Here is a 20559-nt window from a genome sequence, read left to right on the forward strand (position 1 = left end):
TCGAGGTGTTCAAATTAGCGCACTTAACATGGAAGCTTCCAGAGCAAACCCGGCAACTAATTTTGATGCCTCGCGAACCGGACGAACCAAAACAAACATTGGCATCGCATTTACTTCTTGACATTGTGCTAGTAGTTGGATGACAGATGTGAGAAACTTCGTGAGTGCCTGTGAGTGGTATCGTATTCGATGAGCGTCGCGCGAATAGTGGCTATTTGTTGTACGGAACGAATAACTTTCACTACGAATAATCGTACTATGCTTATCGCCGAAGAGAAATAATATGACATCAGTATGAAATGCACGTTTGCTCACTTGGCACGATTTGATTTAATAAGATTGTAAAAGTTTATCACTATTTATAATTGATTATTTGAAGAGCGAAAAGTAGAACTTTCTATTGACTCGGTAATGAAATGCCGAATTAGACTTTTTACTTTTCATATACCTTATGATCGAAAAAAACCGGAATTTTCATTTTAAAATTCCCGCGCTTGTCCAATCGGTAAACTTTTACTCTCTCAACGTTGGCAACACTTTTATACACATTCTGTCAAATTTTGACGCATATCGTACGATTAGTTTCTGTTTGGCGTCTATACAAAGAAGTTGAAAAATTTTCGTGTGGCGAATTTTATAATGGATGAAAATTTAGAACAACGTGCGTGCATCAAATTTGGTGTTGCAAATGGATTTAAGTGTTCCGAAACGTTGAAAATGTTAGAAAAGGCCTTTGGTGAATCGTGTCTAGGAAAAACACAGGCATACGAGTGGTATAAACGCTTCAAAGGTGGTCGTACAAGCTTGGATCATGATGATGATCCCTGGCCGCCCAACAACATCTGTTACTGAAGAAAACATTGAATCGGCGAAGCAAATCGTGTTGCAAAATCGTCCTGTACCGATTAGAGAGATTGCTGTGTTGTTGGGCATCTCTTATAGATCAGCCGAACACATTTTAACTGATGTTTTGGGTTTAAAACGCGTCGCTTCTCGGCTGGTGCCAAAAAAGCTGAATTTCATTCAAATGCGCCGGCTCACACAGCGTTGGTTGTGTCGCAGTTTTTGGCCAAAAACTCAACCAAGCACCGTACTCTCCAGATTTGGCCCCGTGTGACTTTTTCCTCTTCCCCAGACTCAAATCGACATTGCGGGGAACGCGTTTTGAGACCATAGAGACCATAAAAGAGAATACGCTGCGTGAACTAAAGGCTATACCTTCGGCGGCCTTTAAAACTTGTATGGAAAATTGGATCAAGCGTTGGCATGCATGTATTGCCGCAGGAGGAGAGTACTTTGAAGGCGATAATAAAGAAATTTATTAAAAATTGAAATTTTGCGTTTTTTAATAAAATTCCGGTTCTTTTTTGATCATATTAGGTATTAGGTTTTTTATCCTCACTGCTAACCTCAATTGCCAGCTCAGCAGTACTGTTTGTAACAATAATTTTTGTTTGTTTGTCTGTTGACAGACGAATGAAACCGTTCACGGTCCATCTCGTCTAAGTAGAGTTCAAAAATATTTTTTGACTATTTGATTCGGTTTGTTTTACAGATTTATTAAATGATAGTGGCTAGCTGCGAAGTGTAAAGATGATTATTCGAGATGTGTTTCTCGAATTTTTCAAGCTTGTTTGTAAACAGTACCGATGGACTGTCAAGGATGAAAGTTCATTTGTGACATCACGACAAAAGTTGTAATACTTATAAATATCTGCTTATTCTATGGTAAAGGGGTTTGGGAAAACTTTTCCTGAACTAACAGCCAAACTGCTGCTGACAGGTTCGGCAATAATAGACAGTTCGCCAATTTAAGATTGCCGTAATTATACATTTTTCCGAGACAATTACCGAGATTATATGACTCTGAATTTTAATCTAAGTTTGTGAAAATCGGTTTAGCCATCTTTGAGAAATCGAGAATTCCATTTTTCGTTTTGCCTTTCTCTTACAAAAAGGCAATGTAATCACTGTGTAACCTACTTTTGAACCGAGGGCCGAGTATCATATTACATTCGAATCAGTTCGTTGAGATCGCAAATATTTGTGTGAGACTAAAATAATATTCATTCGAGGCTAAGTTTGTAAAAATTGGATATGTCATCTTTACGATAATGAAATGAATTCATTTCTGTAGTTTTTGATAGCAACGTTTGGAGACAGACTCATAAAGACACTGATGAGAAACGCAAAAACCGTTTCGAAATACCGGTATCTGGTCGTTCACTATTACGTTAGTATCATAACGAAATAGTTTTGTTTTCATAGTGGAATCCAAAGGAACCTATAATATCTTTCTTTAAGACGGTTTACGTTTGGAGGTTTTTGATTGCTACTTGCAGTCTCTGAATTTAATAGCCGGATCCAGCCAAAATGAGTTTGTGTAATCTTCAACTCACAAAATCCCGTTTGTGTTGGTATCTCATCCAATACAGTCGAAAATTGCTTGCGCTCGAGACAACAGAAACGAAGACATTACGATTTACAAAATCCTGAAACTTGGCCTTCAATTCAGTTTGCGCTGCAAAGCAAAGTTGAAATCTTGCTAAAAGATCGAATGCATCTAGACGTAAATGATGTATGTGAAATACAATTCAACAAGGCTTGTAACTAAGTGTATATTATGTTTAAGCGATGCAATTACTTTCGCTTCAGTTAACAACGAGGTGCACAGTGTCGAGTAGGTCAACGTTAAATACATGGTTGGCAGTGACATAAAAGTTTGAATACATAACCTTCCCCTGCATTACATTCGAGAAAATATGGATAAATTCTTTCCGTCGAAAGGGAAGTGTAGTATTACATGTGAAAATACATACGAAAATTCCATCTAACGTTATTTATCGTCAGGGCCGAAGGCAACCTTTTAAATCGCTGGTTACCTACGAAAATCAGGCGAGTATATGTCAGTTTTGTGAACAACCCACTCACTACGGTAAGCCCTGCACTGAAACTGCGAAAAAGATACCTTAGACTACGATTCAGCACCGGTGTATCTATTGAATCCAGTACTTTTGGTTCAGCAAACAAAAATATTGCAATCACCGAACAGTCTTTTTCTGCTAAAGTGTCAACTACAGACATTGGGAAACAACACAAACGCTTTAACTATCATCGACTCGAACGCTTCAAACAGTACTACAGATGATCAAGAGACGCCCCAAAATAACGACCCCGAAAGCATCAAAAACCAAAAACTACAACGACGACGGAAAACTGGTAGAAGAAGCGATTTGCGAGCAAATGGTCCCCAGCCTATATTGAATAGGAATGAGAATAACTCTCCCTTGATAATACGGGTAGCAACAAGATCCAGCCAAAAGTTCAATTCTTGATTTTAATTACACATAATTTAATACGATAAAGGGGCTCTGTTAGGGATAAAAAAACTAGCCACGCGAAGCTTCTTGTATGGTCTACACACCAAAAAAAAAGAATTTTACAGGTGACTTAATCTTTCATACGATGTAATTCATATAGACCTAATATGTCAAATGACGCAAAATCTCATTTGTAATGACTAAATGTTAGATGAGCTTGAATTTTACTGGCTTTGACTGTAACTTGCGTTCTGCTAGCAGGTGCGGCTGTATGAATTCAAATGCACCTTTTACCAGCTAAGCAGATGTATGCTTCTAGGGCTCGGTCGATTAACAAACGTACTTGCGATCCAATGATTCTCGGTTCAAGTCGGACGGTTGCTCTCAGTATTTTTTCTTTATTTCCATGAATTTCATGTATGGAGTTTTAGACGCAATATTAAATGTTCTTCCACGTAAAATTGCGTGAGCTGCGACGCTCCATTTATGTGCATCTAATAAGATAAAAAATCACAGAGTTTTTTTAATGTGTGCAGTGTTCAACCCAAAAGTAAACGATTCAAGCAATCGAATCGAAAATTACTACTGTATTCGAGTTCTCATGCAAAAATCATCGTCCTGCGTCCTTCCCGTTTTTAGTATTTACTAGATTTGTACTAAAATAGATAAATGTGGAAACTACTATTATGCTCCACACACTTCGAAAAAACCCTGTGATTTTACATCTTATTAGATGCACATGAATGGAGCGTCGCAGTTCACGCAAATTTACGTGGAAAAACATTTAATGTTGTGTCTAAAATTCCATGATATGAAATTCACTGTAATAAAAAAAATGAGCCCTGAAAGCGACCTTCGCGACTTGAACCGAGAATCATTGGATCACAAAGTACGTTTGTTAATCGACTGAGCCACAGAAGCACACATCTGCTTAGCGGGTAAAAAGTGCATTTAAATGTATACAGTCAAACCTGCTAGCAGAATGCAAGTTACAGTCGAAACCAATAATATTCATGCTAATCTAACATTAACCGTTGTGCACTCGAAAAAAAAAACACCTTTAACCACCCGAATGGGTACCCGGGTACCCATTTTTTTAAATCGCTGTAAGTTGAGCATTTTTCAACCGATTGAAGTAATTTTAGCACTGTTGGATTCAGGAACTTAAGCTCTTTGGGATTGGTACCCATAAAGATGGACATGGTGCTCCTGGTTCCCAGGAACCCGGATATCCTAAATGAGTTCCGACATCGAGGCATTTATACACGGATTTCACGTATTTTTGTAATCTTATCTAAGAATTGCTATATGAAATCAAGTGCTATGCTGAGTTGTTATGTTTATATATTTCAGGGGGCATCCGTTATGTACGTAACATAAAATTTTGAATTTTTCTACCACTCCTTTCCCCCTTTGTCGAGCATTTCTCAATCTTTTCACCATGTATTGTCACGTATTTTTGAAACCTCTCCCCCCTAAACGCGTGACGTACTTTATGTATGTTCCCTTATATACTTCACTTTCTTATCTTCAGTTTGAAAATTATTATGTACTTCAGGCCTATTGCGAGGAGCACGCAATACAATTTTTAATTCTGGCAACAAACATTTCGAAACATCACGAAGTTACTTCCCAAACAGTTTCGTTCTCATTTATATTTCCTTTTTTTTCGTTCTATGAGAGTAAGTCCAGAATAGGCCAACTACCCTTTAGATGACGTCATTTTTCTACAAAAGGTTCATTTTGGTACGGCCTTTCTCAAATAGCTGGTTTGGAAAAGTTTCAAATTAGTAAATGACATTTATGGTGGAAAACACAAGTGTCGGAACATTCTACGGAAATCCGGATTAACGGGAACCAGAAGAACCTACTACAGCAATATACACGGCCATCGAAAAGTGGATAAATTTCTGAATTTACCCGTACTGAAAAAATTCAAATCGGATGGAATTTGCCTTAGTTACAAGCATTTTTATTTGTGGGTACCCGGGTACCCATTCGGGTGTTTACGTAATAAAAAAAATTTGAGCCCCCCCATTCGACCCCCCTTACTGTAAAATGAAAAGTCAAAGCATGAGAAGTTATGGTCCAACTAGTTCTTGGAATTGACCGAATTGCAGAATCTTAGTTTAAACCTAACTCAGAAATTTCTTATTTTGAAATTCGAAAAGGTACCCGGGTACCCATTCGAGTGCATAAGGGTTAAGCATACCCTGTCAGCTTGGAGCGAAATCAATCTTCAGTTCAGCAACGCCATCGCGCGGTATCACATTCAACCTATCATGCCAATTGTATGGATGCGTAGTGCTGCTATTTTGGCGCGCACGAATTTGACATTTCTCTCCCTTACATACTTCTATGAGCGAGATTCGATACAGACTCGCCTGAGGGCGACATGCTCGCATAAAAGGATGTTGCCAATGATTTGTTCGGGAAATGTAAGAGCTGGATATCTTGTTAATATGATGTCTGCATTAAGTCATTACAAATGGAATTTTTCGTCATTTGACAAATTGGGTCTTTATGAATTACATCGCATAGGGGTTTAAGTCACCTGTAAAATTTAATTTTTTTTATGTGCACAGTTTATTGTGAAACTCTGGACACATTCGTTAAACCACACTACACAGATAATATACTTGGCACTAAATTGAAAACCACTTGTTCACTGCTTCAGGAAACATAAAATATGACCATTATACTAACCTAATAATTTGATAACCTAGAACACACCTAGAAAAAATCGTGTAAATTTATGAACCAGTAAATTTCATAACTTGTTACTGTATTTTCAAAGGCAGTTTAACCAAAAGTGTTCTAACTCTACTGTAATCGATAAAAAAAAAGATCATCGCTACTGCACCGAAAAGCAGAAAATATGGAATAAATCTTTTTCATGAAAGTGAACATACTGTTTTTCGCTCAATCTATCCTTTAACCGAATACATTGAACAGCAACCCTTACTACATCGCAACTTGAACATACACAACACGCCGGGAAATCGTCACTTATCAATAAGCGTTGAACCAATTTCGTCACCTATCAGACTAATTCACGCATAACTCGATACGGCAAAAAAAACTAATTCAGTTGCAGTTCAACCGCCTAAAGATGCCGATCACGTTGTACTATTCTCCAATGAGTCCTCCGGCTCGTGCCGTTATTCTACTGATTAAGGAGCTCGGATTAAACGTTGAGGTAATGATAATCTTTTAATACCATACCCAGATAGGTGATCTTCACTCCATATCTCCGGATAGATAAAAGCCATCGATGTTAGAGCTGGAGAGACTAGAACTGAGGAGTTCCTTCGGATGAATCCCGAGCACACCGTACCAACCATAGATGACAACGGGTTTTATCTATGGGAGTCCCGTGCCATATTGACCTACCTGATCGAAAAGTTCCACCCTGGACACGAACTTTATCCAAACATACCGAAAGAGAAGGCGCTAATTAATCGCGTCTTGCACCACGATTTATCGTTTTATGCAAAGATCTCAGCTGTTCTAGGTCAGGTTTTTCGAGGTCTGACATCGGTTGTAACTGACGAGATGAAAAATAGTGTCGTCAGTGCTTTGGGTGATCTCGAGCTGTTTTTAATTCGAAACGACTGGTTTGCAGGGGAAAAAGTGACAGTGGCTGATTTATCGCTACTACCAACGATAGCTACGTTAGTGGTTAGCGCCAACATCAAATCTAATCGTGTTCAAATTTTAATACTTTTTTTTTGTTCCACAGCACAGTGGAATCGATCTATCCCGATTTCCTCGGCTATTCGCATGGTATGACAACTGCAAGGCATTAAAAGGCTACCAGGATGATCAAGTGGCGGCTCAGCAGTTTGGAAACTTTTTCAAATCTATGGTCAAGGAGGGACTGTGATGTTATCACTGAAAAAACAACTTGTACAACAAATGAATCGACATTACATGCATCAGTTGGTGAATGACTGATAAAAACATTATCAGTATGTTATGACTGATAAAGATTTACCTTTGTTTTTTTCATGTCGATACGTAGATATATTTTTAGGTGTGGAGTTTCTTTTTTTGGATAATCAACCTACAATCAGTCATACTTTCCTCATGCTTGTGTGATTCCTTCTTAAGGTAATTCAACGACGAAAATATCTCTAGGCTTAGAATATTTCGTTTTATTTACAACAACCAAAACAACAACAATTACTACGTTATGTTGGTTTTGCTTAGTATTATGTACAGTTCTGAAACATTTTCTGGTGAAACCACAATCACCATTGAGTATTCGACAAATAATTTTGATTCACCAGCATGCTTTCAATCGTCCATGTCATTGAACACAAGTCGTCACTCTAACGCTTTTTAGAGTATTTATACACCAGCTCAAAAGTGAAAGTTGTGGTTATTGAGAGTATTTTCAGATATTGTCTACCAGGCCTCTAAAAATTAGCGTGGAGCAAACTGGAATCCTTTGACGCTCAGTGTGATCGAAATTATTTCCTTGGCCGTTTCTGACAAGTCTCGTTTACTTCGCTCCAGTGCTATACTTCGTTCATCTTCTACGAAAACTTCTTCAACTGGAACAGGCTCTGCTTGTTCGGCTAGAGCATTAATTTCATTCAGTGTATTTTCGCTCAAATGACGAACGAGTCGCAATCCAGCTGGCAGTGGAGGAAGGTAGGTGGCAGGAGGATTGGTACTGCTAGGTCGGTACGGTTGAGGGCAGTTAGGATCCGTTGACCCTGGATAGCAAGATGAAGGAGTAGTGGTTGAGAAAGCCCTTGGACAGGCTGGATCTGGAGATCCTGGATAACACGACTGACGAGTAGTTGTGGTTGGCCGAGCGGTGGTTGGACATCGTGGGTCTGGTGATCCAGGATAACATCTGAGTGCTGGGATAGTTGGGGAAGTTGGACGAGGCGTTGTTGTGCAGCGCGGATCTGTAGATCCAGGATAACAACGTTGACCAGCTGTTGTGGTCGGAACCGGTCTGGGAGTGGTTGTCGGTGCTCGCGGTGTCGTTGGACAACGTGGATCATTCGATCCTGGATAACAGCGCAAAGCAGGCGTTGTAGATACCGGTCGTGGGCAACGTAGATCATTTGATCCTGGGTAGCAGTTCGGAGCCGCAGAAGTCGTAGGAACTGGTCGTTGAGTTGTAGTCACCGGTCTTGGAGCTGTTGGACATCGAGGATCTGTAGAACCTGGATAACATTTTGGAGCAGCCGTTGTACTTGGTGCCGGTCGAGGCGTCGTTGGGCATCTTGGGTCCGTTGAACCTTGGAAAAAATCATCAGTTTCAAATTCTCAAAAATATATTTCGATGTGAATTACCAGGGAAGCAACGTAACGCAGGAGTTGTTGATACTGGTCGAGGACAACGAGAATCCAGCGAACCTGGATAACAATTAGGTTGAGCTGGTGATGATGGAATCGATCTCGGTGTCGTCGGACACCTTGGATCAGAAGATCCTGAAAAATCGAATTATAGTTTAAATTAAATTTTATTCTATTATTTTTTATTTCATGCATCGTCAAACCTGGATAACATCGTGGTCCTGGAGTAGTTGTTGGTGCCGGACGAGGAGTAGTGCTTACGGGCCTAGGGCAAAGGGGGTTAGTGCTGCCCGGGTAGCAATTTGGTTTTGCAGTGGTTTGTACAGCACAACGAGAATCAGTAGAGCCTGGATAACATCTTGGAGCTGATGTAGTTTGTGGTTTTGATACCGGTGGCAGGTACGTAGCAGCCTGCGTGGTTGCTCGAGGAGTTGTTGGACAACGAATATCCGGTGATCCCGGATAGCACCGCAGTGCTGGGGTTGTTTGCACTGGCCGGGTTGTTGTAGTTTGAGGAGCTGAAGTGGTAGTTGACACCGGTCTCGGAGTTGTGGGGCATCGTGGGTCATTAGAGCCAGGATAGCAGCGTAGAACAGGGGTGGTTGTCGGAGGCGACGCAGGGCAACGTACGTCGTTGGATCCTGGATAACACTTTGGAGCAGCAGTGGTCGTTGGTATTGAGCGTGGTGTAGTGGGACATCTTGGATCAGTGGATCCTGCAAACAGATTATCTTAGAAATTTTTTTCAATACTATCCGTCATATATTTCCTAACCTGGGTAGCATCGTGCAACAGGAGTTGTAGTTGGAACTGGTCTAGATGTTGTAGTGCATCGTATATCGGTTGAACCTGGATAACATCTAGCTGCTGGGGTTGTCGTCGGTTTTGGTGTCGACGGGCATCTAGGGTCAAATGACCCCGGATAGCAATTCGGACCTGCTGTAGTTGTAGGTACAGGCCGCTGTGTAGTCGTAGGACACCTTGGATCGGTGCTACCCGGAAAACAGCGTGGGGCTGGCGGACTTGTTGGTCGAGGAGTTGTTTGAGGGCAACGAAGGTCTGGTGAACCTGGATAACACCGAGGTGCAGCAGTTGTCGGTGGAACTTTTGGACATCGCGGATCAGATGAACCTTAAAGAAAACAACCGTTACAAATGCACTGTGAATATATCCTAAAATTCAATTATCACCTGGAAAGCATGACGGTGCTGCGGTAGTTGTAGGTTGTTGCGTCGGAGGAAGGTATGTTGGAGCTGATGTAGTTTGTGGACATCTAAGATCAGTTGATCCTGGATAACAGCGAAGAGCTGGTGTTGTGGGTGAAGTCGGCCGTGGAGTAGTTGGACATCTTGGATCACTTGAACCTGTTAGAGTGCGGTTTAGAGTTATACTTTTGAAATTGATTTTACAGTCCGTATACCTGGATAACAAGCCGGAGTGGTAGACGGTGTTGGTCTTGGTGTAGTGGGGCAACGTGGATCAGTCGATCCTGGATAACATTTTGGAGCGGGACTGGTTTGTGGACACCTTGCATCTGTAGAACCTGGATAACAGAGAGGAGCTTGAGTACTAGTGGGCACGACAGGGCACCGAGGGTCACTCGATCCTATAACATGAACATTATTGCAACGCTATGTTATGTTGAGCATATAATAATGTACCTGGATAACATCTCGCAGCTGCAGTTGTTGAGGGCTGCGGTCGTAAAGTAGTTGTCTGAGGACAACGTGGATCACTACTACCAGGATAGCAACGTAATGGAGCAGGAGTTGTTGTTTGAGGGCATCTAATATCGGTTGAACCAGGGTAGCATCGCGGTGCTTGCGTTGTTGTTGGTGGTGTTGGACAACGGGGATCTGTTGAGCCTAATTAAATACTGTTCAGTAAAAAAGAAACATCAATCGAATCATACTATAATATTCACCTGGATAACATCTGGGAGCTGGGGTAGTTGTAGGAACAGTTCGCAAAGTGGTAGTTTGGGGACATCTTGGATCAGATGACCCTGGATAGCAACGTGGAGCTGCCGTTGTAGATGGTTGAGGGCACTGAGGATCGCTTGATCCTGGATAACATCGTGGAGCAGCTGTAGTTGGTGGTGGCTGGGGACACCGAGGATCATTGGAACCTGGATAACAGCGTGGGGCAGCTGTGGTAGGTGGTGGCTGTGGACACCGTGGATCACTGGATCCTGGATAACATCGTGGAGCTGCTGTGGTTGGTGGTGGCTGGGGACACCGTGGATCGGTAGAACCAGGATAACAGCGTGGAGCTGCTGTGGTAGTTGGTGGCTGTGGGCATCGTGGATCACTGGATCCTGGATAACATCGTGGAGCTGCTGTGGTTGGTGGTGGCTGGGGACACCGAGGATCGGTGGAGCCCGGATAACAGCGTGGGGCTGCCGTGGTAGGTGGTGGTTGAGGACATCGAGGATCACTAGAACCAGGATAACAACGTGGGGATGCTGTAGTAGGTGGTGGCTGGGGACACCGGGGATCGGAGGAGCCCGGATAACAACGTGGGGCTGCCGTGGTAGGTGGTGGTTGAGGACATCGAGGATCACTGGAACCAGGATAACATCGTGGGACTGAAGTAGTTGATGTTGGCTGTGGACACCGTGGATCGCTGGAGCCCGGATAACAGCGCGAAGTAGTTGGTACAGGACGAGGTGTAGTTGTTGGCGGAACAGGTGGAAGGTATGTAGCTGGCGCTGAAGTTGTGGTGGCGGCTGGACAGCGTATATCGGTAGAACCTGATAAGGTATAATATCGAATTAATTTCCTCATAATTTTAAGTACGCATCGTTTATATACATACCCGGATAGCATCTAGGCCCTGGTGTGCTTGTTGGTACAGGTCTAGAAGTTGTAGTTTGTGGGCACCTTGGATCTTCGCTCCCTGGGAAACATCTAAGTGGAGCTGGTGTCGTTGGTCTAGGTGTAGTTTGTGGACATCTCAGATCAGTGGATCCTTATCAAATAAGAAAGTAGAGATTAGTAAAATAAGCAATAGTAGTAGCAGTTGATTTCAATGTTATTAAAGTACCTGGATAGCATCTAGGGCCAACTGTGGTGGATGGTGAAGTTAGTCGAGGTGTTGTTGTGGTAGGTGGCGGCGGGGTAGACGATTGTGGACAACGAGGGTCAGTTGATCCTGGGTAACATCTAGGTGCAGCGGTTGTAGGTGGCGCAGGAGGGCGTGTTCTTGGTTGTTCAGGCCTTGAAACTCCTGGACATCGAGGATCCGTGGAATCTATACTACATCGGAGTACTGGTGTGCGACATCTTGGATCATTGGAACCAGGGAAACATGGAGGAGTGGTAGATATTTCTACCGGTCGTGGACATGATGGATCAGTTGATCCTGGATAGCATCTAGGTGCTGAAGTTGTTCTTTGGTTATCAACAGGAGGTAAATAAGTTGGAGCTTCAGTTGGTGGTCGGGGTGGCCGAGTTCCTCTGCCGGTCGGACGCGTACCTCTTCCAGTTGGACGGAAAGTGGTCGGACACCTAGCATCAGTTGATCCAGGGAAACAATTGAGAGGTGCTGGTGTTGTTTCCGGTACGGGTCTAGGACAACGAGGATCAGTTGATCCAGGGAAACATTTGAGTGGTGCAGATGTTGTTTCAGGGAGTTCTACGGGGCAACGTGGATCTCTAGATCCAGGGAAACAGCGAAGGGGAGCCGCAGTGGTAGCTGGAGGTTGCGTAGGACGTTGACGGCAACGAGGATCTCGGGATCCACGCCCACATACAGGTTCATCAGGTACAACAATAATATTGCAACGATAATCAGTTGAACCTGGCTGGCAAACAAACTCGGTAGTTGTTGCGATGGTAGTAGGTGAAGTTGGTGGACGTGTTCGACGCCGTGGGGCGGACGTAGTCGTAGGTTGATATGCAGGAGCAGAAGTAACCGGCCGAGTTGGTCTCGTACGACGTTGAGCTGGTTGAGTTGTTTCGATTTCCCGAGTTATTGATATGGATGGTTGCGTTGAAGATATTGGCCTTCGGCCTCTAGTTGGAACAGACGCCGGAAGATTTTGAGGAGGCCTTGTACCTCTACGTGGTGCAACTGTAGTAATCGGAGCCGGTCGACGCGTCGTTGTAGTTTTATCTACAGCCTGAGCTAGTTCTTCAATCTCGCATACTTGAGGACCACACCCTCCTCTGCAAATTTCTATGTCGCATTTCAAAAATACTTGCATTTTGTCAGGAAACTTGAAAGCTTTTATATTGTTGTGCAATATAAGTGTAGCTCCTGTGCTACCCGTCTGTGTCGTCTTTTCCCAGAGTCCAAACAGTTTTTTCTTTCGTGAACAACCATTTTTATCAGAAAGCTGTAACCGTCTGGTACCTGAAGCATCGTAATGAGGACTATCATAAGCATAGCAGTCCTTCACAGATACATCGTATTCGCCATTTGGATCTCTTAAGTAGACTAAAATACTAAGAGCTTCACCAATTTTTATAATACTTGGAATGGGTGAGACGTTGGGATACGATCCACGCTGAATGTCCATCCAACATTCAACGCCTCCTGTGGCAGTTGGTACATTCACCACTTCCAACATGTCTACCACGAAAGGTTTGAAAAAAATTGTGTTCTGTTGTTGTTCAATTTGACTGCACGAAATTCGTCTTGCCGTATCCCATGCTTCCTGGACGTCTTCGTCACTCTGTATCACTAGAACATTGTCAACCGACGAGCAAACGGAACACGACGGTTTGCTACCACATCCGGAGAATGGCACCGTGAAAGAAAACGATCGCCCTCCCTTGCCAGCGGTAACATATCGACAGCTCGGATCGTTGTAATAACCCTGGCTGTAGATAACTCCCTGAAAGTCTGCTTCGAACTCAATCGTTACCAGCATTCCACTCTTCTGGTCACAGGTAACGTCGATGGTTTCGATGTGAGTGTGATCATATCTGGGCGCGGCACCGTTGGCCTGCCGTGGATATTTCCTGCCCGTTGGTACCAACGCATTGTCATTGCTGCTGGTCTGCGCGAGTTGCTGGGACAGTACGGCAGTTATCTACAAAGAAGAAAAAATATATAAATTAGTAAAATAACACAATATAAAGAGTGTTAATTACAGCATAAACAAAGACATTACAGACTATCATGCATTTTTGTGCTCAATAAACCTTCACAAAAACGATAATTCTCAAATTTAAGAACTTTTCGCTTGAGAATCAGTTAGGAGCTGTTGCACAGATGATCAATTTGTTAAATTGGCAGCTTTGATTAAGGTAGCTAAAGAACAGTAACCACAAAATAAGATAAGTAGGGTAACATAAGCTTAAATTGATGCAACTTGGGTTACTTAACATCGATTAAATCTATAAAGTTTGTTAGGTGAGGCAAAATATATGAAGTGGCCAAAACACCTCTGTTACCCTTATGGGAAACAATTTTAAGAAAGTACTCCAATTAGATACGTTCAGAAAAAACATCAGTATCAAGTTGAATGAAGGCATTACGTTCGATAGTAGGTAGAATGTTGACGTTGATTTGATCAAGGAAATATAATTCATCTAACATCACCAAACTTATCCAAGGAAACCGTTTAATTCGCGATCTTCCGGTTGATTATGGCTGTCAATAAAACTCCTTTTTATATGCGATACAAACATTCAATATTAACATGGATGATGGCATTACGATCACCAAATGCGTGTTGTCGTTAGTTTGATCAAGGAATTTTAATAACCTTCCATCCTTGGTGCCGACATTATATGGACTTGTGTCAACAGTGAAGACCGGAACACATCTTCGACCCTAATGCATATATTCATTTCTATTTCCTATAGCGTAAATAGAAACATCAGCTAAGCGTTACATCAAAGTCAAGCTGAGCTGAGCCTTGTTTGAAAAATTTTTAGGAAGACGAAGTTACACATAAACGAAGAATATGTGTACCGTCCTTTTATCGGGTTATATATAGGGATTTTATATAGAAAATTTTTTGATGCCGATATATCTCTGATCATGCCGTGTATTGTGACTGTTGGGCTTTTGTTGGTATTCTAACGTCGCCTAGTGCAATTTAATACTAAGTAGATAAAGTAAGTCTTGTAGAGTAAAGGAGCTATGTTGACCACTCCAATATATTTTGGAACGGCGCTTTTATTGTTTATTGTATTCATACCATCAATTTATACGAACTCTTCATACTAAAACCAATAACGGATATAATGAATTTTCTCCAGTATGTGTAGCTCATTTTTATTAAGATAGTTTTAGTTTGTCTCAGTTCCCTCTCGAAATACGATAAAACGAATATTCCATGATTCTTTATCTATTCAGAAAGAATAATTTTTAAATAGATATAGAAATGTTTTAAGTTTAGATTGATATTACGTTTTGGTATTGTCAATCTGTTGATATAAAAGAAGAGGAGATTGAATATTTTCAGCTCTCGCTGGCATCCGGTTGTGTTGTTCAATTGCAATTATTCTCGATTTTATGCAGAAAAAGCTAACAACCTAAATAAGTCCTCACTGAGAAAGCAAAAGATTTTTTTATATGTTGAGCGTCTGCTGCACTGCAAACTGGACCAAATGAAGCGAAAAAAACCTAAAGGGTAAATCACTAACTCAAAACCTAAAAGGTAATTGCACTAACTCACACAAATAAGAGCTGCTTATCCGAAATAATCTCCTTCTCTCTCACAGTCGCTCCCAAACTTTTTTGATCCCTGCTGAACATTGCTAAATTCGCTTATGTTTAAGTTTTAGTTAAGATTAAAGCGATTTTCCTTTTGATCAGAACTTACATGCTCGTTGTGCTTGTTGGTTCGAGTTCGATTTTGTGATTTTTATCTTTTATTTATTTATTTTTTTATTTTCAATCAAACTCTTTGATTGAAAATTGTGCCTTTCATTCATATGAAATAGAAAATTGGTCTTTTTTCTAGTATTTTAAAAGTACGTAGTTTTTTTTTAAATCAGGATTGAGAAAGTCTCGAAATCTTCTCGTAAATAGTGCTACATCAACGTGTACGTTTCATGCCTACACTGAGGATACAGCCGGCGAACACCGCACAACAAGGAAAGCGTACGTCTCCTCAGTGTCGAATAGACAGACTTTGAATGTGCGCTTGTTTTGAAAGAAACTAGTGCGAGTGAACCACATTATCCACGCATGAATCATGTGCTCTCGCATAAATGCATCCAAGTGTTCACTGGTGCGAGCACTGGTGAGCGAGCATGTCTCTAATCACTTGTGCAGTTGTTTATTCGTTTTCATAAGTTTGTTTCGAAATGCGTGGACTTTCAGCAGAACAACGTCGAAAAATTATGTACAAATGGTGCACAGATCGCGGACTATCACTGAGAAAGATAGCAAAAATGGAAGGAGTAAGTGAAAAAGCCGTGCGAAATGCAATCAGGAAGTTCGGTGAGGATAACACCTTTGAGGATAAACCGAAAACGGGTCGAAAAAAAGGTTCTGCTAACGCTCAGTTGGGTTAAACGCATACTGAAGGCGTTCGAGCAAAAGAAGGAGGTTTCAATTCGGGATGTGGCCAAAAAAGTGGGCACTTCGAAGTCAAATGTTCTTCGTGCTAAAGAACGTTTGAATCTTCGAACCTATAAAAAGCAGAAACAACCTAAACGTAGTCCGAAACAAGAAGCATCGATCAGGCCGAGGGTTCGAAACTGTACAATACGATTCTTGCTGGAAATTTGAACTGCATAATCATGGACGACGAAACCTACGTAAAACTCAATTACAAATCCTTCCCGGGACCACAATATTATACGGTGCGAGAAGGGCAAGTGTTAAACCAGTCCGAGACATAGAGTGAAGTCGAAAAATTTGGTGAGAAAGCTATGGTCTGGCAAGCAATTTGTAGCTGCGGTAAGATTGCGAAACCCTTCATCACCACTGCTTCAATGAACAGCGAAATATACATCAAGGAATGTTTACAAAAACGACTTCTACCCATGATTCGAAGCCACAAGGATCCTGTTGTCTTCTGGCCAGATCTTGCTTCTTGCCACTACTCGAAATCAACGGTAGAATGGGACAGTTTTTAACATGGTTTTACCCAATTTGGGTAAAACACCATTTTGTGTCACTGAATAGCCACAATTCAGCGTGCAACGTACTTGACTAGCAAAGAAATTTAGAAGGTTTTTTCTATAGGACCATTACAACACAATCAGTGACTACACTGAAAATAATATTAAGGTAGATCTGTTAACTGTGTTGATTCTAAAATTACTATTTCAACGAATCGTAAGTAATCGTTTTCAGCATAAATAATATTTAATATAAGAACAGGAGCTAATCAAAACAACTTCAAAATTCTGTTGATTTTACTATATTACATTGCTCAAGTTTTATATTGCACCATGATTATGATTAAAATAAAATCATGCACGGAAAGACCGATATCAGCATTTTGGCGAAAAAATTAGTTGATTTTCTGATTTTAGTTAGTTATTTTTTGAGACAACTAAAAAAATCTTACTTTTGCTAATTTAGATTTTTTAATTCTAATTTCCTTAATAATAATAAAATATTTATTGAAATGGCTATTTTTTTAGTTGAATTCACCAATTGTCATTTCTTAGCTAAGGCACACTTCATATCCATTCAACTAATTTTTTAGTTGAATTAGAGAAATAAAACGTTGTTTTCAACCAACATAAATGGTTGAATTGGTTTCTGCAATTTGCAGCTATATGGCGCTCTGTCGCCGAAATAACGCACCGTAATTACTACTAGCCACTAGATGGCACACTACTACCGAAAAAAATTTCAGTCGCGGTTGTCTTTTCTATATTGGCAGGTATAAATACGATGTTGTATTGGAGAAAAAGACATAAGCGAAACATAAACTTCTTTTTGAACATTTTTCTTCTAAATCGCTGTTTTCTTCATTCGCGAAATCGACTCTCTCACTGAAAACTTTGAGCACTCGGAAAATAAAAACCGAATACAAGTAGTACATCGAACGGCGTGGCCCGGAAGGTTGGAAGATACAAAAAACATCATTTGACATGTACAATTACAGTGCAACATTCGAAACTCAATTCACTGTTCCGCGTAAAAACATTATTGCGCACAATCGCTTCAAATGCGCACAAATTCTGAATAAATACACTTTCCACTAACAGTTTACGTCATTTTTACATACCGGTTTAGAAATTTATATATGGATATATCGTAACACATGCGTAGAACATCTAAACAATTTGCAGGCAGTTTCAACAAGACTGTCCCTTTTAGCTTTTTATTGGATTGTTTTGTTTTGACACTTCTCATGAATTTTGTGGCTAATAAACTGGCGATAGATAAATAGAAACAAATTTTCTGATTTTAAAAACAAAATTAGTTGTCAATGAGAATTTCGTGTTAGATTGAGATATTGCTGGTTTGTGTCCAGAATATTCGCCAACTAAACACATTCTCTAAAAATAAGAGTTTTTTTCAGCAAATAAATTCTCAATTTTAACTAATTTTATAGTTATTTTGGAAATTTTCTTGTTAAAATCAACTAATTCAAAAACAGTAATACGAATTAGGCGCAGAGCTAATTTCGGTCGTTCCGTGTGGTGACTATAAATGCTCATAAAAAAATCTGATGGTAGTATTTACTTTTTTCTTTTTATGCGATATTCCCCTAACTCAAGGGAGAGCAAGGATGTGAATATATAGAACGGAAAAGGAGAGACGTGATAGAGGGTCATTTAAGCAAGCAGAAATCTATTAGTAAACCTTCTACCAGAGAAGTCGGGCTTAGGCATCTGAACAATATCGAATCGCCCAAGTCTCTGGTATGTCGGAAAGTAGTGATAAAGATCTTTTACCATTTACTATCCGAACCGGCAAAAGAATAATTTTCATTTTCTGTTTTTACAAAAATGGTCTCTGATTAGGTGAATATCGCATAAAAAGAAAAAAGAAATATCGACTTCTATACTTAGTAGTTAAAAAAGAAAGAGTAGGTAGTATTTACTATATTTTGATGTTAAACTATACAGATATGTGAAAAATAATAATTTATGAACATTTAGGGGTTTTTGGTTTGTACGTAAAGTACATATTTAGTTTCGATTTCTTCGTAATAATTTTTTCCGTTGTTGTGATACATTCAAATCGATTTGTGGGTGCATTGTGTTTAATTTAAACCCCCGAAATAGTAATTTCAACTATACTTCTTTATCGAGTGTATGACTATGACTACCAACAACAGTATTACTGAAACGTCACGTGAAATGTAGCGTATAGCGTGTTACAGTTTGAAGGTACTGTTAGTTGATGACTGTAGTAGCGGTTTCTATTCTTGGAAGTGCGTACAATGTTTATTGGCACTAGGCCACAAATTATTAATATTCTTTGTGTTACGCTTTGGGAATTTTTTTATACATGGTAAGAGAATTATTTATATGAAAATGTGAAAAAATCTTCATTACACTTAGAGGTGTTTTGAATATGATCAGTATCTAACGAGGAAAACAGATTGAAAAATTGACATATGAACGCTATTATGTAATAAAAACCGAGAATATGTTACCGCTGAGACCGGACATCACTGTGAGAATTTTTTTTGGCATAACAGCTGTCGTACGGACAAACCTATATCAGGAAAAACTTGGCGTTGTTTTGGTGCTTAAAACGCAATTTCCGCTCTCAAATATTTTCTGCAAAGTCACGCGAACGGTTTTTTGCTACTTCCAAATACACCAACATCAAGTCTGGTTACAAAAATTCCGGTTGATTCTTTAAACAGACAACGATAGTAAGCGCTTCTGTCATGCATAATATTCATAGGATGTAAAACGAGCATGAAATGTCGCTCGTCATAAAAGCAAGGATTTAAAACCCAAGTCTCCGAGCTTTGCTATACCAGCCAGCTCTGGTTTTGGTGAAAATGGTGAAAAAAACACGGATGTTCTTTCAAATCGATTTCGTCACCAATAGCATCCTTATTTTAAATTATGTGTACGCGGTTGTGCCGGGGCTGATAGATCTTCCGCCACTTTTCTCATGAATCTGGGAAACTGTCTAAACGCCTTTCTAAACATTACCAACAGGAAGAGATTTTACAAACCCCCATTGCAGGAAAGCAAATTTAAATTTCACGGCAATTTTACTTCCACTTCCATCACAAGACGGTACAAAACCAAATTGATTTTTTTCCAACGGGTAACAATTTTCTATCAACTCAATCAGCTGATTTCTTGTAGCATATACCTGATAGTATGGTATGATTCAATAAAATTAATTGTGAAAACATTAACTCAATTAATTATGTATTCAGCTGCCATCTTGTCCATTAATTCTGGTTTAAGTTTAAGAGTACAATAAAATAAGAATAAAATCTTCAAGTTAATGAGCTTTCTGAGAAAACGTTCACAATTACAATATTCGAAAGAATCGTTGACTGTTTATATTAAATACATAGAAGTTGGATTTTATTTTATAGCAAAAACACTTTCCGATCGTTCTACAATCAATAAATTGATGTTGAACTGCTGAGAGACAGATTTTTGTATCACTAAATTGGAATCCTATTTTTGTAATCAATGATTATCCGGTTTTGCATGCAAAAAATACTTAAACTGGATTGTCAAATTACATCGATATAGGGGAAAGTATTAAAAAGCGTCCCTACTGACCAAAACGCCTCCCTTACTTTTCAAGACTTTTCTAAACAAAAGTTTTACAACTAACACTATCTTTTCGTAAGATCTATCTGCTATGCAAGTTTAGAAGTGGTCGTTTGCTGGAAAATATGAAAAAAACTGAAATTATCTTTAGACGGATTTTCGATGTAAGGTTTTGCTTCAGTTAAACAAGCATTTCAACCGTGTAAAACGTCTAATGGTCGGTCTCTATTTACAGTATAAAACAAACAATGTTTCTCTTTACAGTATAAAACAAACAAACAAAGTCATTTCTT

The 20559-nt window shown here is 40.1% G+C and overlaps 2 protein-coding genes across 3 annotated transcripts in view; one reads left to right on the forward strand and one right to left on the reverse strand.

Moving 5' to 3' along the window:
• Positions 1-6296: 6296 nt before the first annotated feature.
• On the forward strand, positions 6297-7251 carry LOC131427349 (glutathione S-transferase D7-like). The gene is made up of 3 exons (XM_058590464.1): positions 6297-6519; positions 6582-7001; positions 7063-7251. The coding sequence occupies exons 1-3, from the start codon at positions 6433-6435 to the stop codon at positions 7204-7206; spliced, it is 651 nt and encodes a 216-aa protein (XP_058446447.1). The 5' UTR covers positions 6297-6432; the 3' UTR covers positions 7207-7251.
• A 186-nt stretch (positions 7252-7437) lies between these two features.
• LOC131427346 (mucin-2) overlaps positions 7438-20559 on the reverse strand; it is a 96937-nt gene continuing 83815 nt past the window's right edge. Inside the window, exons 3-12 of one of the 2 annotated variants that reach the window (XM_058590461.1) lie at positions 11685-13677; positions 11457-11609; positions 10564-11391; positions 10301-10504; positions 10060-10182; positions 9830-10003; positions 9414-9770; positions 8843-9355; positions 8637-8774; positions 7438-8581 (exon numbers count right to left, since the gene is read on the reverse strand). In XM_058590461.1, coding sequence (XP_058446444.1) covers positions 7749-8581; positions 8637-8774; positions 8843-9355; positions 9414-9770; positions 9830-10003; positions 10060-10182; positions 10301-10504; positions 10564-11391; positions 11457-11609; positions 11685-13677 — 5316 coding nt within the window. In that variant the 3' untranslated portion in view covers positions 7438-7748. Of the gene's footprint in view, positions 8582-8636; positions 8775-8842; positions 9356-9413; positions 9771-9829; positions 10004-10059; positions 10246-10300; positions 10505-10563; positions 11392-11456; positions 11610-11684; positions 13678-20559 lie in introns of both variants that reach the window. The other variant, XM_058590460.1, reaches the window with a different exon arrangement.

This window comes from Malaya genurostris, chromosome 2 (assembly GCF_030247185.1).
Source record: "Malaya genurostris strain Urasoe2022 chromosome 2, Malgen_1.1, whole genome shotgun sequence".
NCBI lineage: Eukaryota > Metazoa > Arthropoda > Insecta > Diptera > Culicidae > Malaya > Malaya genurostris.

What these genes read in the sequence shown, in the direction of transcription:
- LOC131427349 (XM_058590464.1), top strand. Translation starts at nt 6,433, where the DNA reads ATGCCGATCACGTTGTACTATTCTCCAATGAGTCCTCCGGCTCGTGCC. An exon ending in AGCTCGGATTAAACGTTGAG is followed by an intron (nt 6,520 to 6,581) that starts GTAATGATAATC and finishes ATCTCCGGATAG; the next exon opens with ATAAAAGCCATCGATGTTAG. An exon ending in CAACGATAGCTACGTTAGTG is followed by an intron (nt 7,002 to 7,062) that starts GTTAGCGCCAAC and finishes TTTGTTCCACAG; the next exon opens with CACAGTGGAATCGATCTATC.